Source organism: Triturus cristatus, chromosome 2_1, assembly GCF_964204655.1.
Source record: "Triturus cristatus chromosome 2_1, aTriCri1.1, whole genome shotgun sequence".
In the NCBI taxonomy this organism is placed as follows: domain Eukaryota; kingdom Metazoa; phylum Chordata; class Amphibia; order Caudata; family Salamandridae; genus Triturus; species Triturus cristatus.
In genome coordinates, this window is record NC_140581.1 from 882,017,315 (window position 1) to 882,041,827 (window position 24,513).

Genomic DNA, 24,513 nt, shown 5'->3' on the forward strand with positions numbered 1-24,513 from the left:
CTGATGTACCCAGTTTAGTTTTATGATTCCTTGAACCAGAGAGTGTAAATCCGGAAAGAAGGTAGAAAGATACATGGGGGGGAGAAAATTAAAAAAGGGAATGTGCAGTGAATGCAAGGTGCACAGTATAGATGTGCAGTTATCTGGGACAAGACAAGGGGTGTACCTCCGCACACCCGAGCTGATGAAAGTGCTGATTTATTTGCAGATATGAGGCCCTGGGCTTACATTTAATGCCAGTAGTGGAGAGCGGTGAATGTACTGCAGAATGCGGCTCACCCCTCATGGCCTGCCGGGCATCACAATGACTCCCCACGCTGTGACATGCTGTCTGCCCCTTGTCCCCCCTCAGGAGACCCTGACATCTGACCCCACACCACCGCACGACCCACAGAGCATCTTCGGTTACTTACGGCAGCAGGCAGGTCCTTGACGCCTCAGGCTCTCCGCACGTCCCCCCTGGAGCTGGGATTTCTGCCTGCTCCTCCTGCTGCCAAGGGCCTGCAGCCACTGTCCGGTAGTCTGCACTGCTCTCGTACCACCTCCCCGCCTCCCTGTCCGCAGTCTCCTCCCTGATAGCCCGGAGGAGCCACTCAGAGCCCGGCGGACTGTGCTGCCGCTGCTTCTAATCAGATGTTGGCAGCCGAAGGAGACCCAGGAATGTGTGCTTGTTTTTTTGCTGCTGTCTAGACACTCTCTCAGGTATCGACATCACTTCCTAGTGATCAACTTCACCATAGCAACAGAACGCAAGTGCTGTGGATATGGTGTTCTCACGTTCATCACAGCGTTAGCGTTTTGACCTTCTGGCGCACTTGCGTACGATGTAACTAGCGACCGTGCATCGCGCGCATGTAAAATTTAAAAGACTGCGCATGCTTCTGCACAGACAATCTACCATTCTGTGCCAGCTCTGTACTCCTCCTCAGTGCGGCTGGACGATGTAAAAAACAAGCGCAAACTACTTTAAAAACAAGCATTTGCAATGCAATATGACTCGCATTTACGCGAGACCTGTTGCATTGGAAACAGGAGTGCGGGCGGGTGAGAAGGCACGAAAAAGAGTGTGGGAGCATAGTGGGGGCCGAGAAGTCACAGACTGCGGGAGGGGGGGAGGGCACGGGAAGAAAATAGTGTTCAGAGTAAAGGGGCCAGTAGCCATGGAAGGATACAAATGACGACATGGCCGTCATGAGGAGGGACTAACAAACCTAAAACCAATCGGAAGGCAGCATTTAGGACCTAAGCCAATAAAAAAGATGGGCGGAGAGTGGGCAGAGCTTCCACGCCATACTGAATATTGCATGCCTCGCAAAGCGCGCAGCGCATGTGCAATGCTACTATACGCTCGACCTAAAAAGACATCAAAGATCTTCTCTTTGAACGACACCTGGCCTAACCCGTTCTTACCTTCTCACGCTCCTGCAAAGTGGAGATCAAGTTCAACCAGCACAATCAATTGATGTTCCTCCCGTGGTACTGTACCACCTGCTTGTCACTGTTATGTTTTACAATGAACACATGTGAAGTGTTCTCCTTCATGGGAAGGTTTATCTGGTGTTCTCTCCACGCTTAATGCACATGTATTAAACACCCTTGGAATTCTGGAGTGTTGTGTGGTCCGTCTAACTGAGAGCGCACGATTATCATTTTTCATTGACTGGATCGAATTACCGGCGTGCTCCGCCGGGGTGTGCGCCACCTTCCTCGGGTCTCTAGCTGTCGGAAGGAGCAACTTGTGGAATTTTTAATATTCTATTTGTTATTGATACGTTTTGCTTTATTGTTTGCCTACGGGCCTTGTCCATGCTATATAAAGATAAAATCACAAAAACAAATAAATAAATACGTTTGATTTGTCTTTTCAAGATCCTATTTCACTGCATATTTTGTCATCCAGTAGCTGGTGGTATTTCGTTAAAAGTGAGGCATGAGAATTTGAGGAGAAGATTAATTTATTTTAATTGTCAGTATCTGTTTGAATCTGGCTTGGTTTTATTCTTGCACACAGTTTAAGGATTGTTTGATGGCTATGTTGTATCGAAAGCTGTATGGCTGAAGAAATAGGTCAGAGCATAGGAATGAATACTGGCAGAGTCAGGTTTCATGTTTAAATTTGAATTTGGGAGCAATGGGCTGCGTGCGTAGCAAAAAATCATAGAAATCATATCATACCTAGGAACTGCTTTCATGTACCGTTTTTATGCACTTTAATGTGTAGAATAAAGTGTCCCGTACTATACGTTATACGGATATAACAGGTCATTGATGAGTTCTGTAACAAGACTGAGAAATTAGGTCAAGGACAAGTTTTTTTTATACATTAAATGAACTTGGAACAGAGGTGACTTGAAATATCCTCATATGCGTGATATAGGCTATTTTACTTGTCATGATCAGGGCCACTAAAATTATGCGGCTGGAGAACATCAAACTATGGAGCAGGGTTTACTAAATTATGTGGCACAAAATGGCAAATCATGGAGCGTAATGCAACATTTTCTGATAGTATTACTTCAGTATTTTGTATTTTTGCACAGGTTTGCACAGTTTAGGCAAATATGTCACCTCATTAGTACCACCATACAGTAATAAGTAACAAAAAGGGACCAGTCAGCCTTCACAAAATGTCTTCCACTGCGCAGTAATTTGTGTGCAGTGTTTTTAGTAATGTTTGATCAGTTTGAGCTACAAACATTTTGTTACTAAAACCTGCAGATAATGATGGGTTATGTGGCAAAGCCATAATTAAGAGGAAAACATCACGGGCACAAAATCACATAGTTCCAGTGGTACCGGTTATCATCTGGGAACACGAACACATTATCAACCCTTCCCCTGTTCTCCAGGAAATACGTGGCATTTGATTTTTCTTGTGAAACACATACTAATTTTATGAAAATGTGGGATAAATGTGAATATTCAAGTTCGTAATTGGTTGCAAGATATATTTTAAGTCTCACAAAATAAATTACTTCTAAATTCATTTTGAGTTCAGAATGTGTGGTGAAATGTAGGCAGCTTTATGCTTTCAGGTAATGAACTCTAGTCGAGCAATAAATCAACACTGCTGTATATGTTTCCTTATCAGAAAATGAATATAGATTTGAAGAGAAAAATTTTTCAGAAAAGCTTAAAAGCTACTTTCATAAACAGCTAATGTTATTACTGTTAGCGGCCTGCCTTTTACACTGTCTACTGGTTCCAAATGAAATCACTGCGTCACCATTTTGAGTGGCGACTTCACAACAACGCTGTAATAAGAAAAATTGTGACCTGTTTTCCTAAAGATGTTGCACATGATATTTATAGAATTATATATGGATAGCTGTAAATAAGGGGTCAATGGACTCCAAGTGACATAACTTAGACAATAAGAGTAAATATTGGGTTCTCCATGATCGTGCTTGGAACCTGAAAGTGGAAAACTACGTAATTGACAGCTGCCCTAATATATTGTGAATGCTCTCCCATCTCCTTTCCTCCCTTAGCAGATCTATAGGAACAGCCTAGTTCTCATAGATAAGGTCTCAGGGTTTGGAGTCATTGGGAGTCCTGCATAGCATATCCTCACCTCCTTGCCTCCGCCCACCCTACTGTACCCAGTACCGGACTTTGAACTGAAACCGGCCCTGGCAAACTGCTCGGCTGTCCCCTGTGGGGAAGAGGGGGGGTGAGGCCGAGTTGTTTGCTACTGCTGGTTTTGGCTGATTTTGTTACAGGGTGACAATATTGCTGGCCCCGGTAACAAAACCGGCCCCCACCCTGGTGGCCCACCGGGGAAACGCCCGGAGCCAGCTACGGCCAGTCCGGCCCTGGCTGCACCTAAAGCCTAATACATGTCTGTGGCCCTAACTCCTAACTTCAACAGCCTCAACCCTCCCGTCTTAAGAAAAGAGGATAAGATATGCATACCTAGGGCCTCATTTATGAGGAACTGGCGTAGGTCAGCAGCTCATGTTTTCTTGCTGCGCTGCCCTGCACAAACGTGAAAGGGCAGGAATGCACCGTATTTATGAAATATGATGCATTCCTTTACTTCCCCCCTGAGCTGGCACAAAATGTGCTGCATAGCGCCAACATAGGCACCCTTGCACCATGGTGCAAGGGTGTCTGCTTTGCATGCAGGATTGTTATTGTGCAGGAAGGAGCACCTTCCTGCACCAAAACAATCCCGAGAGGTATTTTCCTCTTTCTATGTGTGCTGCAGAATGCAGCGCACATGGAAAAAGGAAAAGTTATAAGAAATTAAAATATTTCTATTAATTACACCTGCTCTGGGGAGGTGTATGCTTTGAGCGCTGCTTCAGATTTGTGTGATTAAGTAAATCTGGGCAGCATCAAAATCCATGGGTGTTGCGTGGGAAAACCCACCGCAACGCCCATGGAAATCATCCTTGACACAGAGTAAGTCAAGGGAGCCACTTGGGCTGCTTTGTCTTACTCCATATTGCGTTGCCTCATAGATATGAATAAGAGGCTTGCACCACTGAAGTGTAAAAAAAATGATGCTCAAGTGACACAAGCCTCTCATAAAAAAGCCCCCTTGGGCCTCATTTATTAGGAATTGGCATAGGGCAGCGCCGCAAGTCTTGCTGCTGCGCTGCCTTACGCCAATGTGAAAGGGCAGGAATGCATTGCATTTATGAAATATGGTGCATTCCTGTCCTTTCGGCCACGCTAGTGCACTATTTTCTGTCTAGCCCCAACATTGGCACCCTTGCACCCTCAGGTGCCCTCATTGCAGGCAGTATTGTTTTACTGTAGGAAGGGGCGTCTTCCTGCACAAAAACAATCCCAAGAGGCGTTTTCCTCTTTTCTCATGGAAAGAGGAAACACAAGAAGAAATACAAAATATTTCTCTTCGTTGCGCCTGCTCCAGGGAGGCATAAGATTTTGGCATTGCCCTAGGTTTATGTGCTTAAGTAAATCTGGGGCAGCGTCAAAATCCATGGGTGTTGCGTGGAAAAACCCATCACAACACCCGTGGAACACTTCCTTGACACAAAGTAAGGCAAGGCAGCAACTTGTGCTGCGTTGTCTTACTCAACATCTATTAGGCCATGCAAAGCCAGGCAGAGTGGTTTGCTTGCGCCACCAGAGCATAAAAAAGTGATGTTCCGGTGGCACAAGCCCCCAGGGCCGGACTGGGAACCAAAACCGGCCCTGGCAAAGTGCTCGGCCACCACCCCCCCCCTCCTCGCAGGGGGTTGAGGGTGCCGTCGAGCTCTTTGCCAGGGCCGGTTTTCGGCCGATTCTGTTACAGGGCCGATCCTGTAACAAAACCGGCCCCCACCCGTGCGGCGCACCGGGCAATTGCCAGGTGCCCGCTACGGCCAGTCCGGCCTTGCAAGCCCCTCATGATTAAGCCCCTCGGTGCCTTCCCTCCTTCTCCCGTCCTGAAGCTCCGTTCTCTGTTCTTGATGCAAGAGCTGTGAGCCGGCGCCGTGCAGGCTGCAGCTGTCTGACAGCCACTCCCAGGACAGACTGAAAGTCTCTGTCAGCTGCATGTCTGTTCAGACCTACAAATGACAGGGAGCGGCACCGGTCTGAGTTTGCTTGTGTTAACGTCGGTAAGGGGCATGACTTGCAGTTCGGTCTGGAATGTTTCTGTTGGAGCACGGCCAACACTGATTTGAATTTAGCTGATCTCTGAATACAGTGGCATAGTTGACAAAAAAGAGGGACTCTAAAGCGGCCCGAGTAATGATGACCTGCGGCTGAAATTAATTCAACCATTCTACCAAAGAGTTCTTTGTTGTCCTCAGTTGTGGAAACAGAGAGCCACCTGCAGAGTCAATGAGGCAAGGAAAGATTTGGGAAGCAACTATGCTCAAGTAACATGGCACTGAAAAACAACATGCCATTAAATAAGTATCGATGTGACGTGGGAACTGAATTTAAGGACACTGTCAGTCACATTAAAATGTTGTGGGTAAACTACTTGCATTTATAGCCAATGTCTTTCAGGCCTGGCAATGTAGGCTGGATAGTGATCTATGCAACCCTATTAATAATGGTTGATATATAGAAAATATATGGCGATGCTAAGGACATTTTGCGCTAATGCAGGCAGTGAACAAATATGGGGCTAAAATGGACTGACATTGGACGTGAGACTTAATGCTTATCAGGGTCGTTACTGAGAGGTATTGCCACTGATGTTTGGGGTCACTAGTGGGGCTCACTGCATGTAGTGTGGAAGATGGCGCGCACTGATGTGACGTAGAATTCATCATAAAGAAAACCACAGAGGGAGGACATCAGCGGTGGCACCTCTGTTAAGGCAGAGGAGAGTCGCCCCAATACTCTCTCAGCAGTGAAAACAGGAAAAATAATATGATAATGAAACAGCTTATTGTTTTATTTTCCCTCGCTGAGCCAAGATTAGAGCATGGCGGGCCGTGCCATCCTAATAGACAGCAGCTGCAACAGGGGGGAGGAGTGGCCGGCACTGCTGCAAGTGCAAATGTCAGTTTGGCCGGCTGTCTTAGGGGCATATTATCAAGACAGGCGATACAATTATCGCCGCTTTAGCGGCAGAAAACTACCGCTAAAACGGCGATAATGGGCTTGATAATATGCTCTATGGAATTCCAATTGAAACCCATGTTAGACGTCCTTCACATCTAACATGGGCTTCAATTGGAATTCCATAGAGCATATTATCAAGCCCATTATCGCCGTTTTAGCGGCAGTTTTCTGCCGCTAAAGCGGCGATAATTTTATCGCCTGGCTTGATAATATGCCCCTTAGAACGGCCAAACCGACATGCACACTTAGATCTTTCCAATAGGGCTGTGCTGCACAGCCAGTTAGAGAACTAGCACAGGCTCACAGAGCCTGAATGAGCATCAAGCCAAGCCAGACAGACCAATACCGGCACTTCTCTCATGCTGGGTATTATCAGCATAAGAGCACCGTCTGGATTGGTGTAGGGAAGTCTGGGAGCCTGTGCATTGACTGCTGGCAGTCAGAGGAGCAGAAGAGCACCGATGCGGTGGCCAGCAGGTAAGTAATTTGTTCGTATTTTACTCCTCCGTGCTGCCCTCTACACTGCAGCCTGAGCTGCCCCCTGCACAGTCCCACCACTTTTATTTCATAGCAGCTGCCACTGGATGACTCATATGTCTACTAATTAAAGTCTTGTGCAAATGTTGTGTTATTTCCACTGCGGAACAGTACATTACAGAAAAAGTATGTGACATCATGTGAAATGTTAATTCATCTGCTGGTGGTATGTAATTAGAACAAAAATCAATTTTGGCACTAAGACACAGTTTACTCTAAAAAATTATGGAAATGTGCACGTGAGGTGAACAACAACTGCTTGCTCTCTGTTCACTCACGATGTTCCCATCCTCCAGTGAGCGTTTTTTTTTACCCGAGCAAGATCTCAATTACGTGACATGGCATAATCTGAGGCTTTTGACTAGGCCTGGGCTAAATTTCCGTTCCGCTCACGGAAATTGCGATAATTTGACATTTTAGCGTTCCGCAGAAAGCGCGAAAATGTCAAAATTTCCGCATTCCGCAGCTTAGCGATAATTTGTTTCTTGCTCACGTTGTAAAATAATACATTCTTGTGCGCGCGCGATCGCCTTACCTGAATCCCCGCGTTCGCCGACAAGTTTTCCCGATCCGGTCGCGTTCTCCATGAGATGTTGGATTGTTGGTAGCCATTTGCGCTGTCTCGCAACAGTTCGCGCCCGCAGTAATGTCATTGGTCGCGCGATCACGTCTTTCTTCTCGCGATCATGCACCGCGAGAAGAGTGAAAACAAGATGGCCGCGCCCGCGAGCAACCGCATGGGTAAGTTGGCGAGCCGCGACCACGCAGAAAATACCACGAACGGGCGGGAAAAAAACTTCCGCATCTTCGCGATATTTCCGCGTGTTTGCGGAGAATTTTAACATTTTCGCGATCATTTGCGAAAGTCACTTTCGCAAATTCCGCCCACCCCTACTTTTGACGTAACAAGTGTAGAAGTGAAATATTTTATTAGAAAATACTATCTAGTATAGGCTTGGCAAGTTGGTATAACTATGGTACGTTAACAAGAGTGCTTGCCATATTGCAGAAAAGTTTATGTGGATTTATTCTGCACGAGCTGCCCTTGTTCAGGTGTTTTATTTTCATAAAATGACTGAAATTCACCTACAAACCATGGTCTCTGTTCTTCTGTGCCAAAGTAACGTACTTCTAGCTTCCTCCGGCAGGAATGAACTTGCATTGCAAGGCTGTGAGCTAAACCTCCGGTATTATAAATGTGCAAAAGCAGCTCTTTGTTCTTTCCTGTTTTTCAATTCCTAAAATGAATGATTTCTTTTTGTACAACAGATAACATGTTTAAGAGCCAATTTAAACAATGTGTTGGGACATGTATTTTGGAAATAATAATTTGGTGCTATGCAAGTAACATTTATGTAAAATCATGCTATGATCTCGTGTGTTTTCTTAGAGCATAACATTATAAAAGATGTGCTTTTTGAGAAAGAGCCAGACTTTAGAGCCACTGCCTAAATATGCTATAAAATGACAATCAAATGATGGAACAAAGTCATAAATTGAATCAGACGCCTGTCACAAATGTAAACCTCAGAACTATTTGTGAAGTCACCTACAGGCTCTTGAAAGTGATGCAATGCTATACTAATTGCAGATTGTGTGCATTACAAATACCAATATCTTATGCCACTTCTGCTTCTCAAAAATAGCTGAAAGGGGTAAATTACCCCCTCCACCACTCTTTGCCCCATCCAAGTGTAAAGCTGTTCTTAATTCCTATTCACTTTTCTTTTACTTCCTGAAGGAAAAAATAAATGATTTCCAAAATGCATACAAAACGCAATAAAAGAGTATAATTACAATAAATCAGAGACTTGCATGAAAGAAAACTTTTCATTCATGTTACTGTGCAAGTATGGTGTAAAATGCATTATTTAAAAAAATATTCCCAACATTCCTAGGTGGTATTTAATAAATTGAAACACTGGAATGTTCAAAATTGATTTGAGGAATAACCAAACCCCACCTAATAAAACAGTGATTCATCATCCGGCCCTTGAAACAAAGTAAGGTTTGTACATTCAACTATGCAGACGACCTACAATTAATGTTTACCATCAATAATACACTTGACTTGGTGTCCGAATTCCAAGCTACCATGCTGCACATCCACAATTGGATGAACAGCAACCATTTAAAACTTAATACTGACAAGACTGAACTTATTTTGACTGGGGGCATGCATAACCGATGGAGCTCACACTTCTGGCCTGTAGAGCTTGGTTCTCCCCCCACTGCATCCCTCTTTGCCTAGAGTCTTGGGGTGACAATCAACTGTGGCCTTGCTATGAAAACTCAGCTAGTATCAGGAATCTCCACTTGCTTGTTCCATCTTAGAAAAATAAGAAAGATCAGTAGAAGCATGGATACAGGTTGTCTTAGCCATGGTTATTTCACACATAGACTATGCCAACTCCTTATATATTTGGCATACCACTGTATCTCACTAAAAGACTGCAACTGGTGCAGAACCAGGCTGCTAGACTGATCTTCCAGAAGCCTAGATGACAACACGTCTCCCCTCTCAGGAGGAAGCTGCATTGGCTTCCCATACCACAACGATGCGCCTTCAAAGTTGGTTACCTCATCTTTAAGCCCTGCAGGGCACAAGCCCAGAATTCATCTCTAGCCTTATTCGAAGGCATGTACCTAGCTGCAACCTACGCTCAGCCAAAATGAACCTTCTGGTCACTCCCTCTTACAAATGAAAGCAACAGGGCGGCTGCAGGTTTGCAGTGCTGGCACTGAGATTCTGGAACACCCTTCCACTAGACATCAGATCATGCACTGACCTCTTGAGATTCAGAAGACTTCTCAAGACATGGTTATTCACTCAGGCATACGACTAAATCAACAGGGCTCCGGCATTCCAAGAACAGCACCAAGAAACCAATCGGTGTACATGCGCTCTATAAGAAATTTCAACATAACACAATTCAACTTTGGCCAGTATTCTACATCCACTGTGCTTTAAAATGCCCATTTGCCAAAATAAATATTTCCAAAAATAATCCCTGAGAAGCACAGTACCCCATCTAAGAAAAGTGGTCTTTAAATCCCACGCATGTTTAAGTGTAACCCGCACAATATGCACCAAAAGTATTATTTTGTCACTAAATATTTCAACATTATTTGACACCCAAAACTCCCACCTAAAGTGAAACTTAAGATCAATCTGAATATTAAGAGTGTCATAGGCAGTGGGTTATTGAAAATACACACACTCTTACTAATTGTTCCTAAAAGTTCTATAATGAGAATTGGTGTAAGCACCACACTTTTAGGGTTTGACCTTTGCCCTACAAAAACTACTGATAGGCCTGCACTACCAGAGTGTAAACCAAATTCAGATAGGAGCCCTTGTGCTCCCGTGCCCAGGCAGACTTGAATGTTGGTTTATGAGATGTAGAATGAAAGTCATTTACATTACCCTTTATGGCTCTCCCATGCCTATCCAAGAACATGAAGCATGCCAAAAGAGTGTCGTGGACCTGCTGATACAAACAGGCACGTTTATCTTCACGCAAAGGGCTTATGGGAATCAATGATTTCTAAATCGGAAGGCAATGCGCCGGCTTCAATAGCATTACATGTTAGCAGACCCAGGATGCTCTGCGCAGCCAGAGGGCACAACTATCTGCACCCAGGGCCTTTATCAATCCCAACTATCACTCAGGGGAAATGCACTTGCGTTTTTGAGAGGGCACCGAGCTCCTCGTAAATGTGTGACTTCATTATGGTGAATTAGGACATTTTTATATTATTCAATAATTGTCCTTCACTTGCACTGTTAATTTTCCCGATTCTGGGATTTCTTACCTCTTTCCTCATTGCTGCTGTCATCTTTCCCTCTGGAGGAATGTTTCAGAAATGCCAGTTTATTTTTGTGCAATCCAAGTTTCCTCAGCCAGGAATCCTCTTGCTCAATGGGACCTGCTAAGAAATGAAGAAATGTCTGCAATCAGAGTACATCCCAAAAGCTTTTATGTGAGTGAAAGACCCCGTTCAGGGGCCCCAGGGGCCCCAGGGCAGACAGAGGCTACTGAGCTCTAGCCACAGCTGTGTCCTGGGGCTCTGTAAGACTAAGGGTCTGGCAACAGGGCCAGACTCAGCCCATTCTGCACTTAACTTTCAGGGTAGCGAGGGAGAGCTGTCACAGGCTGGTCAGGGAGGGAGTGTGGGAAGCAAGAGCTCAGAACTCCACAGTGAACCAACTTACACAATGAGTTAATGTCCACAAATGTACTTTAATCACACAGCAGAAATACATACATATACAATTCAATGGAAATTACATATGGGGTTACAAACTAAATGTTGTTAAACTGGGAGCTGAGAGGCAATACACCCCTATTCTCCTGCAATCCACAAGCTCTCTCCTTCCTTCTGCTATGATTGAGAACCTGTGTCTACAGTCCCCAAAAGACTATGATGTGCAGATTGCTCGATTACTCTTTCTGGTCAAATGTGAAACTCAGTTTAATTTCTCTTTCACCAAAATGTCTTAGAATGCTCAGAAGACTCATCTGTGCATGGTTAGTCTCTTGTCACCAATTCATTTTACTTGCTAGTTATTGTAGCAATTCGGGCTCAGCAGCAGAAGTGTTCTGGGCTCCTTCACTCACCGCAATGGCTTTTCTCCTGCAGGAGTCATGCTGATAGCCTTGTTTGGAAAAATGTTCACAGACACATTTGGTAAGAAAGATCTGTGTGGCAGCACTCATTGTGGGCAGCAGCAGTCCTCAGGCTGTCTGCAGATACGTGTTCTGATGTGGCATCTGCAGCATCCAACCACACTCTGATGGTCGTGTCTTTTTGACAGTTGCAATCTTTCGGCTGATCTGTGCTTCCCGTTTCGGTGGAAACACAGCTATCAGCACTGGCCTCTTAAGCCTGCATCAAACTGCTGGTTGACATGGGATATTTATTCGGGTGCAGTCTTTATGCAGCGCACATTGAAACTATGCAGAGTGAGTAGAGAGGGACTCTTTCATGAGATGGTTCACTCCTGGCTTCGCTCTCTGACAAGTCACCGTTCACTGGATGCTTCTCGCATGAGGAACGTGCTGGGCTTCTCACCGTGGACAGTGTTTCCTCCTGCAGGACCTGTCACACTTGTCTGTCACAGCTGGCAGGCAGGTTTCTAGGCACTTCAGACAGACCCTTAGCATTTCCAGCAGAAACTGCAGACTTCAGGTGAGGGCCCTTCACCTCTCAGAGACTGGCTCTGAGGCAGACAGCAGGTCTGGTTGCACTGCAGCTCTTTGAGTACTATGTTGAGCACTTTCTTCCTTGGACAAGAAGAATGTAGGACTGGAAGAAAGTGGGGTGGTTGGGGTTCCGCATTTTCCAGTGAGGGCATGTGGATCCAAAGTCAAAAACTTCAGAACCTTTTAGGGTGGTTCTCCATTCAAGTGTCCTTCTCAGACTGCTCTACAGAGACAGCTTTTGCACATCAGGTAGTATCTATGTTCCCTGCAAGCAGGAGCACCTAACACATAAGCACAATGAAGTGTGAGTTCTCTGCACCTCGCTGTCATAAGTCTTCTAGCAGTAGCAATGATCGACAGACAAAAGAGTAGGCCATACCCAGAAATTTCCTTGCCTTGAACAACAGAAACTGCAGTCCCATCCATCAACCTCTTGCAGTGTTCAGGACGAGCTAATCAGCAGCCATTTGCTAACAAGGACCATATGAATTTCACCCCCACATCAGTGCCTGGGTCTCTACCCTCTAGCTACAGGAATGCAGGGGATACAATTCCACTCTCTTGGGGCAGGTGTTACCATCCTCCAGCACCCAGGTTCACACAACACACAGTGGCCTAGTACCACATTGCACACCTTATGCCAGTGCAAGTTTCTGGATTTCTCATAAAAGACTAGATATAACACCACTTTTCCTAAGCAAGTCTTCATTTTCTAAACAATTGAAAATATACTGGCAAGGTGACATTTGCCAGAATGATCCTCATTCACTTTGTGTCATCATTCACTACTATTTTGTAATTTTAGGTTCTCCTTAAGTGCATAGAAATTCCCATCTGTTGGTGCAGATGATAAAATCTGGTTCACGGAATCAGGCAGGATTCTAAGTGTTGGCTGCATTTCATAAGTCACACTTTAGATTACCTTTATTATTCTGATAATAGATTCTCCATTGTCCTAATGATTTTTTCCCTGGTCAAACCACACTATTATTTCTTCAATTCCCAGGAGATGCATTTCTCCAAATCTTCCACTAAACCTGCACCCTCCAATTTTATTCAGTGAAAGAATGCTTCTTCCATCGATCTGACTAAAAGCCACTCTTGTCTTCCCTCCAGAAGGTTGTCTCTCCTCCTGCTCCTGCCACCTGCATCACCGCACCTCATACCCCCTTCCACCACCAGACGAGACCAGGACTCCATTTCCCACCAGGCCCAAAGGAGGGGCCAACTGGTTCCGCAGATTTTCGTGCCCGCTGTCACCAGTATAAGACCCCGGTGTCTCCCGTTTTGCAGGAAGCTGCTCTCTGCTTCCCTCCAGGAAGTTGTCTCACCTCCTGCTCCTGCCCCCTCCATCACTGTGCTCAATCCCCCCACCACTGGACGAAACCAGGACTGCCATAAGTCCCGTGCAGGCCCATTGTCATTTTCCCTATGTTAGCATGAGCATGTTGCAGACTGTCCTCTGCTTTGCGCACGTTACTCTACAGATATGTTTTGCTTTGTGCCACAGCGTACTTTTACACAGAACATGCTGTTGTTTTTGCACTCAGTTCTTTCCTGGGATTTAGTCTGAACATGTAGGAAAGGTCGAACAACAATGCCCCTTGTTATTCTGTTCGATCAGCACTTAGACAAAACACGCAAATGCAGCTGTTGTTTGGGAACAGGTACTTTTGTCATATAGGTATGCACCGATAGGCAATACACACTTGGAGAGGAAACTTTCCAGGGAAAAGAACGTGACAGTACCTGAGATGTAGAGCTTCCATCTGTGTATACTGAGGTAGGGGTCTGCTGCTAACACCTAGAGATCTTCTGATATATAATCATTTGCTTTTGCAGAAGGGAAGAGAGGTTAGGCTACACTATTGTGTATAATGACAGCTCCATTTATGATTTACAGATACATTTCTATGCTAACCGTATTTATCTTAGGCATTTTCCTACTTGTTGTGGTATGTATTCTGCATACTAGAGCATGATAGTTCAAATACACTTTTAAAATTTTTCTCGTGTCTCTGTCAGAATGTATTGTGGACTAATATGACTGTGAGAGAGAAAGGGTGTGCCCTGCAACAGTGATTCCTGAGAGGGTCGGTGGTGTTGTGTTCTGGAGTGTCTAATCACTTGTTTCTCTGTGAGTGAGTAGGATGGCAAGTGAGACACCATAGCTAGTCGGTCTAGGGGCTCATGGGTACTCAGGTGGTAGGATGACTCGGTCCCTGCCTACTAAAGTCCTATGATCCCAAGCATAGTTTTGTGACTCTGCAGAATCCCTGCAACAAGACTCCTTTTTTCCAGCAGCCCCAGAGGCAGGGACAACTCCTCCATTTCTCAGCAGCCCCGGAGGCAGGGAGAGCTCCTTTGGCGGATTTTCACACCACCCGGTGCCAATTTAAGACCCATCTGTCTCCCACTTCACGGGATGCACGTGGGCGGTGCCAGCACAAAGCCCAGGCCAAAGGCAGGCCCATTCCCGCCCATCAGATCCCAGAGGAGGCTAGGCTGGGCCACCCCTCTTTTACCTGACCCCCAACTGAAGGTAATTTGCCCCTGCACTGCCTGCTGTCCCTGTCCCTGAGCAGCCTGCTGTCCCTGTCCCTGCACAGCCTGCTGTCCCTGTCCCTGTGCTGCCGGCTGGCCCTGCGCTGCCTCCTGTCACTGTCCCTGTTCTGCTTGCTATCCCTGTCCTTGTGCTGTCTGCTGTCCCGGTCCCTGCACTGCCTGCTGTCCCTATCCCTGCACTGCCGGCTTTCCCTGCATTGCCTGCTGTCCCTGTCCCTGCGATGCCTGCTCTCTCTGTGCTACCTGCTGTCCCTGCGCTGACCGCTGTCCCTGTGCTATCTGCTGTCCCTGCAGTTCCTGCTGTCCCTAGTTTGTCTGTTGTCACTGACCCTACACTGTCTGCTGTCCCTGCATTGCCTGCTGCCTCTGTCCCTGCAATGCCTGCTCTCTCTGTGCTGCCTGCTGTCCCTGCGCTGACTGCTGTCCCTGTCCCTGCAGTGCCTGCTATCCCTAGTTTGTCTGTTGTCCCTGACCCTACACTGTCTGATGTCCCTGCACTGCCTGCTGTTCCTGCTCTGCCTGTTGTCCATGTACTGCCTGTTCCAGGTCCCTGCCCGGCACCTAGGACCACCTACCAGGACCACTAATGGAGGCAGTTGGTGTTATGTTATGTTATTTAAATTTATATCAAGGCGCAACAGCTACCCAAAAGGGTTTCCCAGCGGCCAATGCACAGCTGTTTGGACAGTGCCCATCGCCAGGACCCCTGGCCGCCCCGCCACCCGACAATACACTGCCAAGTAACTCTTGGACCTGAAACCTGGACACCAAAACAAACAGCTCTGTCTTCTCCTCCTCACATTCCACCAAAGGACCCTTCACCTTCTGACACTGTTAAGTCTCCTGCGACACAGCCTACAAAAGATCCCACACCACTCCTGCACACAAGACCAAGAACACCCTGCAACTGCTCCATTGCATCCGGCTCAATGCCCGCTCTTTCTGCAAAGATGCCACGGAAATCTGGGACACCATCACCACCCTTTCCAAGGACTTTGCCTCCATTATCGAAAAGTGGCTCAACCCCATTTTCAAAGCCTGGCATCACCACCGCCATTCCCGAAGTCTACATGATTGTACACAGAGACCGCGCCAACAAACTGGGTGGAGTAATCGCTATCATCCTCAAGGAAACCATCGGATGCACCATCACCAATGACAACCCTACGCCTCTCATAGAACACCTCATCTTCCTAATACAAACCAACGTCAAAACCGTGATAAGAGGCACCATCGCCTACAGGCCCCTGGTACCAGGAGCAACATTTTGCGATGCCACCCCCAACCTCATCACCCTCCTAATTACCTCAATTTCCACATCGATGACCCCAACAACACAAACTCCTTCTCCCTCCTGGAGAATCTGAACAACATCGGCCTCACCTAACTGGTCACCAAATCCAAGCACATAGTCGGACACACAGTTGACCCAATTTTTACCTCCAGCAACAGATTCGAATTCAGCCACACCACAGAACTCACTTGGACTGACCACACCATCATACACTTCACCATCTCCGGTGCCCAGCACACCATCACCAGTTACCAGATCACCCCACACCACAGCTGGAGCAAGGTCACCAAAACTAAGTGTTCACAGGCCCTCACTACCTTCCAACCCAAGGCCACTTCATGGCCTGTATCACTGACAGCACCAACAAATTTGCCCCTCTGAAACCTACTAAATCCAACAAACCCTCCAAATAGGACAGCTGCTACACCCCACAGAAGTAGCCTTTTAAACCTGTCTCACGCCTGCATCTGTAGTGCCTGTGTGTGCAGTGTTCTGCCACTTGGACTTGGCATTTAGAACAACTTGTCAAGCCTTAAACTCTCCTTTTTAATTATATATAAGTCGCCCATAGGTTAGTCCCTACCTGGGTAGCCCTAAAGGTACGGTGCTATGTAAGTAAATGGTAGAACATGTACTCTTATGTTCTGCATGTCCTGGTAGTGACTATTTCGTTTTTCACAACAGTGAGGCCTAATCCTCTCATAGGTTAGCTTGGGAATTCCTTAATACACTTTTAAGCTGTAATTACTGATCAGAAAGTAGTAGATTTTTTATGTTTCATATGTTTGGGATGGTATTGATAGATCCTACTGATAAAGTTGGATTCAACATTACTATTTTAGAAATGTCACTTTTAGAAAGTGGACATTTCTCTGCACTTATTGCTATGCGTGTCTGACAGTCTGTCTCCAGTACACGTCTGGGGTGGGTGATAGCTACATTTTGTGCATTCCCTCTAGACAGCCACACCACAGGAAGGATAGGTGTGTCTGAGTACCCATCTACATACATCTGCATTCTAATGGCCTTGCCTGGGCAGGATGGAAAGAAGGGGCTTACACTTTATTTGAATAGGTAGTGTCCTGTCCACACACAAAGGGCTGATTTACCCCCCATAAATAGACTGGCAGACAGGACTGGGCTGAAAGAGGGACTTGTGCACTTCAGAGAGCTGCTTTGATATCAACCTCACATCAAAGGCTCTTTTGGGTATAATTATTGGGTCTCTGACCTGTTAAAATCAGACACTTCTGGATCATGAACGGAACCTCTGACAGATTCCGGCACATTGCTCAATGCCTCTCGACTCCAGCACCCATTTTCGGAACTGAGGAATCGCCTGCATTGCTTGGAGAAGATCGACGCATCTCGCTGTTTGAGACCAGGACAGATACTTTGTTTACTTGGCCCTGTGTGGGCCCTGTAGCCGGCCTGTGCATCCATGAGGTCGACCTGAGCTTTGACTTTGCCCCAGTCCAGCACAACCTAAAGTAACCTTTTTAGAGCTATTTGCTTCTAAGCGATTTACTGCATCTCTTCTTTTAATATTAAATACCTCTACTTCTGTACATTGGATTTTTGTTGCTTTGGTCTTGTTTTGTTTATAATATAATAATCCTGTTTTATAAAACTGTGTGAAGTCTTTTTGTGGTGTATCAATTGTGTTACTATGTGTGTGTGTATGTGTGTTGCACAAATACTTTACACATTGCCTCTGTAGGTAAGCCTGACTGCTCTGTGCCAAGCTACAAGAGGGTGAGTACAGGTTATCTTTTAGTGTGTATTTAGCTTACCCTGACTAGTATTGTGGTGTCTGCTTGGACAGGGTGCATACCTTTGCCAACCAGGAACCCAATTTATAGAATCCCTTGTGAGAAATTAGGGTTCTAGTTTAGGTGAGGAAGACTACTCAAGCAACAACCACAATCCATGTCCGGGTAAGGCACTAGCCAACCCCAAACTATCCTGTGCTCAACCATCTGGTAGCTTGGCACACAGCAGTCAGGCATATCTTAGAGGGGATATGTAAAGTATTAATGCAGCACTTCAAACAGTAATGAAGTGAAAACACAAATAAAATCCCACACCACTCTAGAAAAATAGAACACATTTTAATAATTAAAACAAGAACAAAATGACAAAAATCTGTAGAACTGGAGATGTGCAATTTTGAAGATTTCAGTGAAAATAGCTCCTAAATGCACAAAGCGACAACAGTGAATATCTGGGCACGCCAGACGGGGGAAAAGTCACAAGTTCAGGCTAACCACAGTGGAGTGCGGGACGGCTACAGGGACCCAGTTAGGCCTGCTGGACAGAGTACCTTGAATCACGGTTGGAGAGTGGTGTGAGGTCATGCTTAAAAGATGTGTGGCAGAGCCTGAGGTGATGCGTCGGTTCTGAAGTGCTGAGAAGCTGTGAGGTGAGGTCCTGTGATGTCACAGAGAATCCCATCAACAAGGCCTTGTCATGTGAAGCTCGGCAGCAAGGATGCATCACGCAGTCGAGGTGATGAGTCAGTTCAGAGGAGCTGCAAGGCTGCGATGCAAGAACCTGCATCATTATTGAGGCTGCCGTTGCGATGGGAGGGCCTGAATTGGGGAATCTTCACACAGGGGCAGTGCCGATGCGGGCTGCGAGATCAATGTGGAGTCTCTGCACTGAGAGAATCCTCGCAGCAGAGGCAATGTGTCAGTTCAGCTCAGGATTATGCAGCTCAGCAGAGGAGATGCATTGGTTCTGCTGGATCCACAGATGGCCCGGCAGAGCACCTTCAGGCCCACTTACAAGGTTGGAGGATCTTGGTGGCACCACTTGGCAGGGTAGGATGCACAGATGGCAGGGTCCAGGTGCTGTGGTCAAGGTTGTTGGAGCCTTCTGTCCCTAAGGCTCTAGTCAGGAGGCCAGTCAACTAGCCCTTGGAGTCACTCTGGGGTCCTGGGTTCAACAGAGGCAGGTCCAGCCATTCTCAGGCAAGAGGGCAGAAGGCAGCATGTCAGCAAAGCAGGGCAGCAGTTCAGCAAAATGGCAGACCTTTCAGCAGCACTGCAGTCCTTCTTCCTAGTAAAGTATCCACAGGTCCAGAAGTGTACAGAAGAGTTGGTGTCTGAGGTCTAATATTTATACCTGGTAAGTGGTAGAAGCTTCTAGAGGATTCACCAAGAAATACACAGGTTTAACATCTTCCCTGCTCTGGCTTCAGACTAACCACAGGGGGTATGTAGTCGTTTGTGTATTTAAGTGTAAGTAGGGCTGTCCAGCTCTACTATCCCATCCTGCCAGTGATGGTCCATCTAGGCACACCTAAGCTCTCTATTGTGTATAGCTCTCTAGGAGGAATACACAAAACCCAAAAGTCAGCTATACCTAGTCATGTGATCCAGAGACAGGCTACATGCCCTCAGGGCCATATTTATAAAAGGGTTGCACCCCTTTTGTACCATGTAACAGGGTGCAAAAGCAACTCAACCCTTAAGATGCCATTTATCAAACCACGCAAGGCTTACTTGAGAGGCACTGAGCGGCTTGATAAATCCAGAGTAATCCAACACAGTGCAAATCGGTGCATTGCAATAATCTATTTTCTATGGGTGGTCCATGGTTGTTCTCAAGCAAACTCCATGGGTTTTGATGCATTCCCAGACTTACCAAAAGTGGTAGACCTGGGAATGGGCCAAAACTGCTGCACCTCCCCAAGTGATGCATAACGAGGAGAAATATATTTATTTCTCCTCGTTTGTACCTCTTTCTATGTGTGCTGCAGAAAGAGGAAAATTATTTAGGGGTTTGATTTTGTGCAGGAAGGTGCCTCTCCCTGCACAAAAATAATCCTGCTAACAAGGCAGGCACCCTTGCCCCAAAGTGCAAGAGTACCTGCATTGGCGCTAGGCAGCACATTGTGTGCCAGTGCTGGGAAAAGGTAGGAATGCACAGTACAATGTTAAATATGGCACATTCTTGCCTGTTCCCTATCACACAGTGCAGCAATGTGACTTGCTGCACTACCCTGTGTGATATAATGATAAATATGCCCCTAAATGGCTAAGGCAGCAAAAGGCCATCTTTCTATAAATTGCATTTTCATATTTTTAATTTAAAATTTGACATCACCACGGGAGAGGGTTTTTTCATTACAATTCCAAGTGAAATTCTATACATACAAATGGGTTACCTTACCTGCTCCTATTTGGAAACTGCTGCTTTTTAAATGTAATAAGGTAACTCCAATGCTATCTTCTGGGAGAAATAGGCTTTGCAGTAGTGAAAACATATTTTAAGATTTTTTCACAATCAGGTCATGTCAAACGTAAAATGTCCTACTTTTTACATACACTGCACCTTGCCCTTTGGTCTGTACAGGACATACCCTAGTGGTGACTTATATGTATTAAAAAGGAAGGTTTGGGCATGGCAAAAGGTATATTTTTCCAGGTCGAAATGGCATTTTAATACTGTGCACACAGGCTGCAATAGCAGGCCTAAGACATGCTTGAAAGGGCTCCTTAAGTGAGTGGCACAATCAGTGCTGCAGGTCCACTAGTAGCAATTCATTTACAGGTCCTTGGTTTATGTAGAACCACTTTACTAGAAACTAGTGATGAAGTGCACAGAGTCCTAAAGCCAGCAAAAATGAAGCCAATGAAACAGGAGGGCTAACAACCCTGACACACTGACACCCTCTTTGCACCCCTGCATACTCTGCAGTGATGAAATGATACAATCACTGCAGAGTTTGCAAGGGCGCCGAGTGAAATATGCGGTGGTTTCTAAACATAGTGGAAAGAGGGAGCAGTCCCTCTATGTTTAGAAACCACTGCATATAATTTGTTGCCCTTACATGCTCTGCAGTCATTAAAAGTTTGTATTGCTGCAGAGTATGCAAGGGTACAGACTGGTATGCATTCATTTCTAAACATGGCAGAAGGAGGGACCAGTTCCTCTATGTTTAGAAGCAACTTCAGTGCATATCCCTCAGCGCCCTCACATACTCTGCAGTGATAAAAGGTTTTAATCACTGCAGAGTATACAAGGGCACAGAGTGGTATTTGGGCGTGCTATTTTCTTAGGTAAAATGCATGCTTGCTTCCACTTTTTGACATGAGGGTGCATTTTGCCTAAGAAAATAGAGCCAAATGCCCGCTACACCCCATCATGGAATCCTACAGAATGTGGAATCATTTTTATGTAATTCCATGTTATTCTGCTGAATCAAACTCCGTAGATTCCACCCGTCCCTAGTTCTTTTGTGTGTGCTGGAGGCAGACACCTATTAAAGTGGAAGTGGGGCAGGGAACAACTTTGCCTCCACCAATCCTCTCAGAATGTCCCATCATACCCACACCTAATCCCCAATTTTTCATTGTCTGTGCCCAATCTGAATTCATAGTAGGAGAACAATTAGCAGGCCCAGGCAGCTGAAAATTTCTAGAAGGCTTTAGAAACTTTTGGGCACACACATTCTAACTTCCTGAAAGTGGAAGTTTCAAAATTATAGTCTAAAGTCTGACTATACCATTAAAGCAGATTTTAAATTATAGTTTATTCGAGTCCATACATAAGAATTCTACCTGCTCCCAATCAAATGTTAACACATATTAAATGCAATTAGGTAACCCAAAGTAATCCTGAGGGAGAGGTAGGCCTTACAGTAGAGAAAAACCAGTGTAGGAGTTTTTCATTACCAAGATTTAAAACTTAAAAACAAATGTCCTACCTTAGGGCCTATGGGCTGTATAGGGCCTACCTTGGGGTTAGTTAAATATTTTAAAATGGAAGATTTAGACCTGGCAAAAAGTTTATTACGCCAGGTCAAAATAGCAGTTTGAAACTGTACTACAGGTTACAGTGGCAGGCCACTGCAGCCTGAAAGCAACTTTAGTGGGTGGCACAAGAGTGCTGCAGGAGCACTAGAAATATTTAATTGACAGGGCCTGAGTACACGTGGTACCATTTACTAGGGACCTATAAGTAAATTAAATGTGCCAATAAAGTGTATGCCAATTTTACCATGTTACAGTGCACAAGCACTTTAGCACTGGTTAGCAGTGGTGAAATGCACAGAGTTCCAATGCCAACAAAACAAATTCAGAAAGCAGGATTGAAGGGCAAGTGTTTTGGGATGACCCTGCAGAGAGGGGCAGGTCCAATAAAGATTTAATTCAAAATTACATTTATAGAGTTCTAGCATGTGTTTTCTTTTGTTCATTGTTTATTGTCTCATTTAAAATAAATAACTAAAATTCAATTACAATAATATGTACTTTAGATTCCCTCCTAAAATGAAAACAATGATTAATTTCACTGTGCAAAAATAATTACTAAAGGTAAAGTATAGAATTAAATAAAACAGAATTATTTATATTTTAATAAAAACGACTTGCATTAATATAAAAACAAAAAAGTTAAAAAAGTTCATATTTAAATAATACAACTTTTATTTATTTGAGATCATCTTAACAGTACATTATATTTATTTATATAGTTTAACTATTTTAACAATTTAAATTTAATTTAACATTATTTCATATGTGTGTTTATTTTAAGCCTTACCTCCATTACTTTCCATAGGAATGTATAGCAGTACCAGTGGTTGGCCGTGTGTTGTGACTCATTTACCACTATTGTGGGTCTCTAACTTTGGAAGTGCAGTTTCTGAACAGCAATGGGCTTACTCTTTTGTGGATGGATGCATGTTGTGCCTTAAACCTCTGCCTAACCCACCCTAAACCCTTCATTATTCCTCCCTAAACCCCTCCCATTTAGTAAGAAGTATACCCCTTTCTCTAGCTACTTCCCCGGTTCCTCCTTCCTAAACTACTATGAGCCCGATTCCGATGTCGCTAAAAATGCCTTCCCTAGGCTATTCATAGGCTTACCTTATGACCGACTCGTATCCGGAGCTTTTTTCTACAAACGAGCAAGTACGATGCGTATTACAGGCAAATTTCCGACCGAATTCTCCGCTCCGATTTGTGCTCTATTTCACGACCGAACAGGCTCAGGAAACACGGAAATCGCGTTGGAGGCTTTTCCCAACCAGTTTCCGGACACGCAAGTACGATGCGTTATTTCAACGCGTCGTACAGGGGCGCCGCTTCCAGCACATCACAGCATTCGGACGAGGCATATTTGAGCTCCGATTCGCGCCAGAACACGATCAACAGGAACAAGTCTGTTGCGTCGTGTATGTGCTTGGCTGTGTAGAATCTTTCACGTGCGTGTCTATTGGCTTGTGTTAATGCTGGAGTATGTGGCATTGTTTGCGTCCGAGTCTGTCGTGTCGTGTTAATGCTTGGCTACATGGAGTCGTTCGCGTACGTGTCTGTTGCGTCGGGTTGACGCTTGGCTATCTCGAATCTTGCGCGTATGAGTCTATCGCGTCAGGCTCCTTTCCTGCTGAGTCGGTTGTACCTTTTAAGCATCATATCGTACTCAGCCATTTGGAAGGTGTGTTTACGGTTCGGTCGGAATATATGACGGGTCTGTGTCGGGAAAAAGGTTTTCCAGCCGAAATCAGAATCGACCCCTCAGTAGTAAATCTACATTTGTGAAGATCTCAAAATAGAAAAAATAGAGGTGGAGGTGGAGATTTACACTTGTAGGTTTGTTCTTGTATTTATTGTATTACTACTAACCATACCACAAAATGGAGTTTCTGAATAGGCCTAACATCTAACATGGCTAGAATGACCTGCTTTGTGTATCCAAACTCTGCTGTATAGCAATGGGCTTGAAATCCACAAACATTTATTTTTCAAATGCACTTTACTTTTTCTAGACACATTTGCAGTAAAAATGTAAAATAAAACATCGCCTGTTACCCTTATCTCATTTTAACGATCTTGTGTTTTTTGCTCATGACTTCTTTCCTTGTGTTTCTAATTTGGTTTGGTTTATTGTGCTATTTTTTTAGACTTTAATATTGTTGCTTCTGCTTGCACTTAATGCACTTCCCTGATGACTGCTTGCTGAATGTGCACTGCTACCAGGTGTTGAGCATAGATTTTCTAGAGTCTCTGTTTTAACCTAACCAAACTCTTGTTATCAAGTTGTTAAAAGTCACCCCTTTCCACATTAATAACCCTATTTCTGACAACAAGATTATATTCAAACATGTTCCAATAAAAGTAAAAATATATGTTATATAAACTTTAAAAATGGCACCTTATATTCACACAATTAGATGTTTTTCAAAACCATGATCAAAACCCCACATTATGCATCCAAATTAAAATATTTACCCACATTTCAATAATTGTAGACTACCTGAATAAATCCAGTTCTACCAAAAATAGAGAAATGAAATAGACACTATCTTGGCATACTTTATGAGCATGTGTGTTGATAATGGTTAAGCGTACATGCCATACGATGCAC

General features: G+C 44.9%; 1 protein-coding gene across 1 annotated transcript in view; it reads right to left on the reverse strand.

Moving 5' to 3' along the window:
- LOC146866029 (uncharacterized) overlaps positions 1-24,513 on the reverse strand; it is a 538,845-nt gene that overhangs the window by 353,037 nt on the left and 161,295 nt on the right. The window contains exon 4 of the mRNA XM_085640219.1: positions 10,888-11,004. Within this exon, the coding sequence (XP_085496345.1) occupies positions 10,888-11,004 (117 nt within the window). The remainder of the gene's footprint in view (positions 1-10,887; positions 11,005-24,513) is intronic.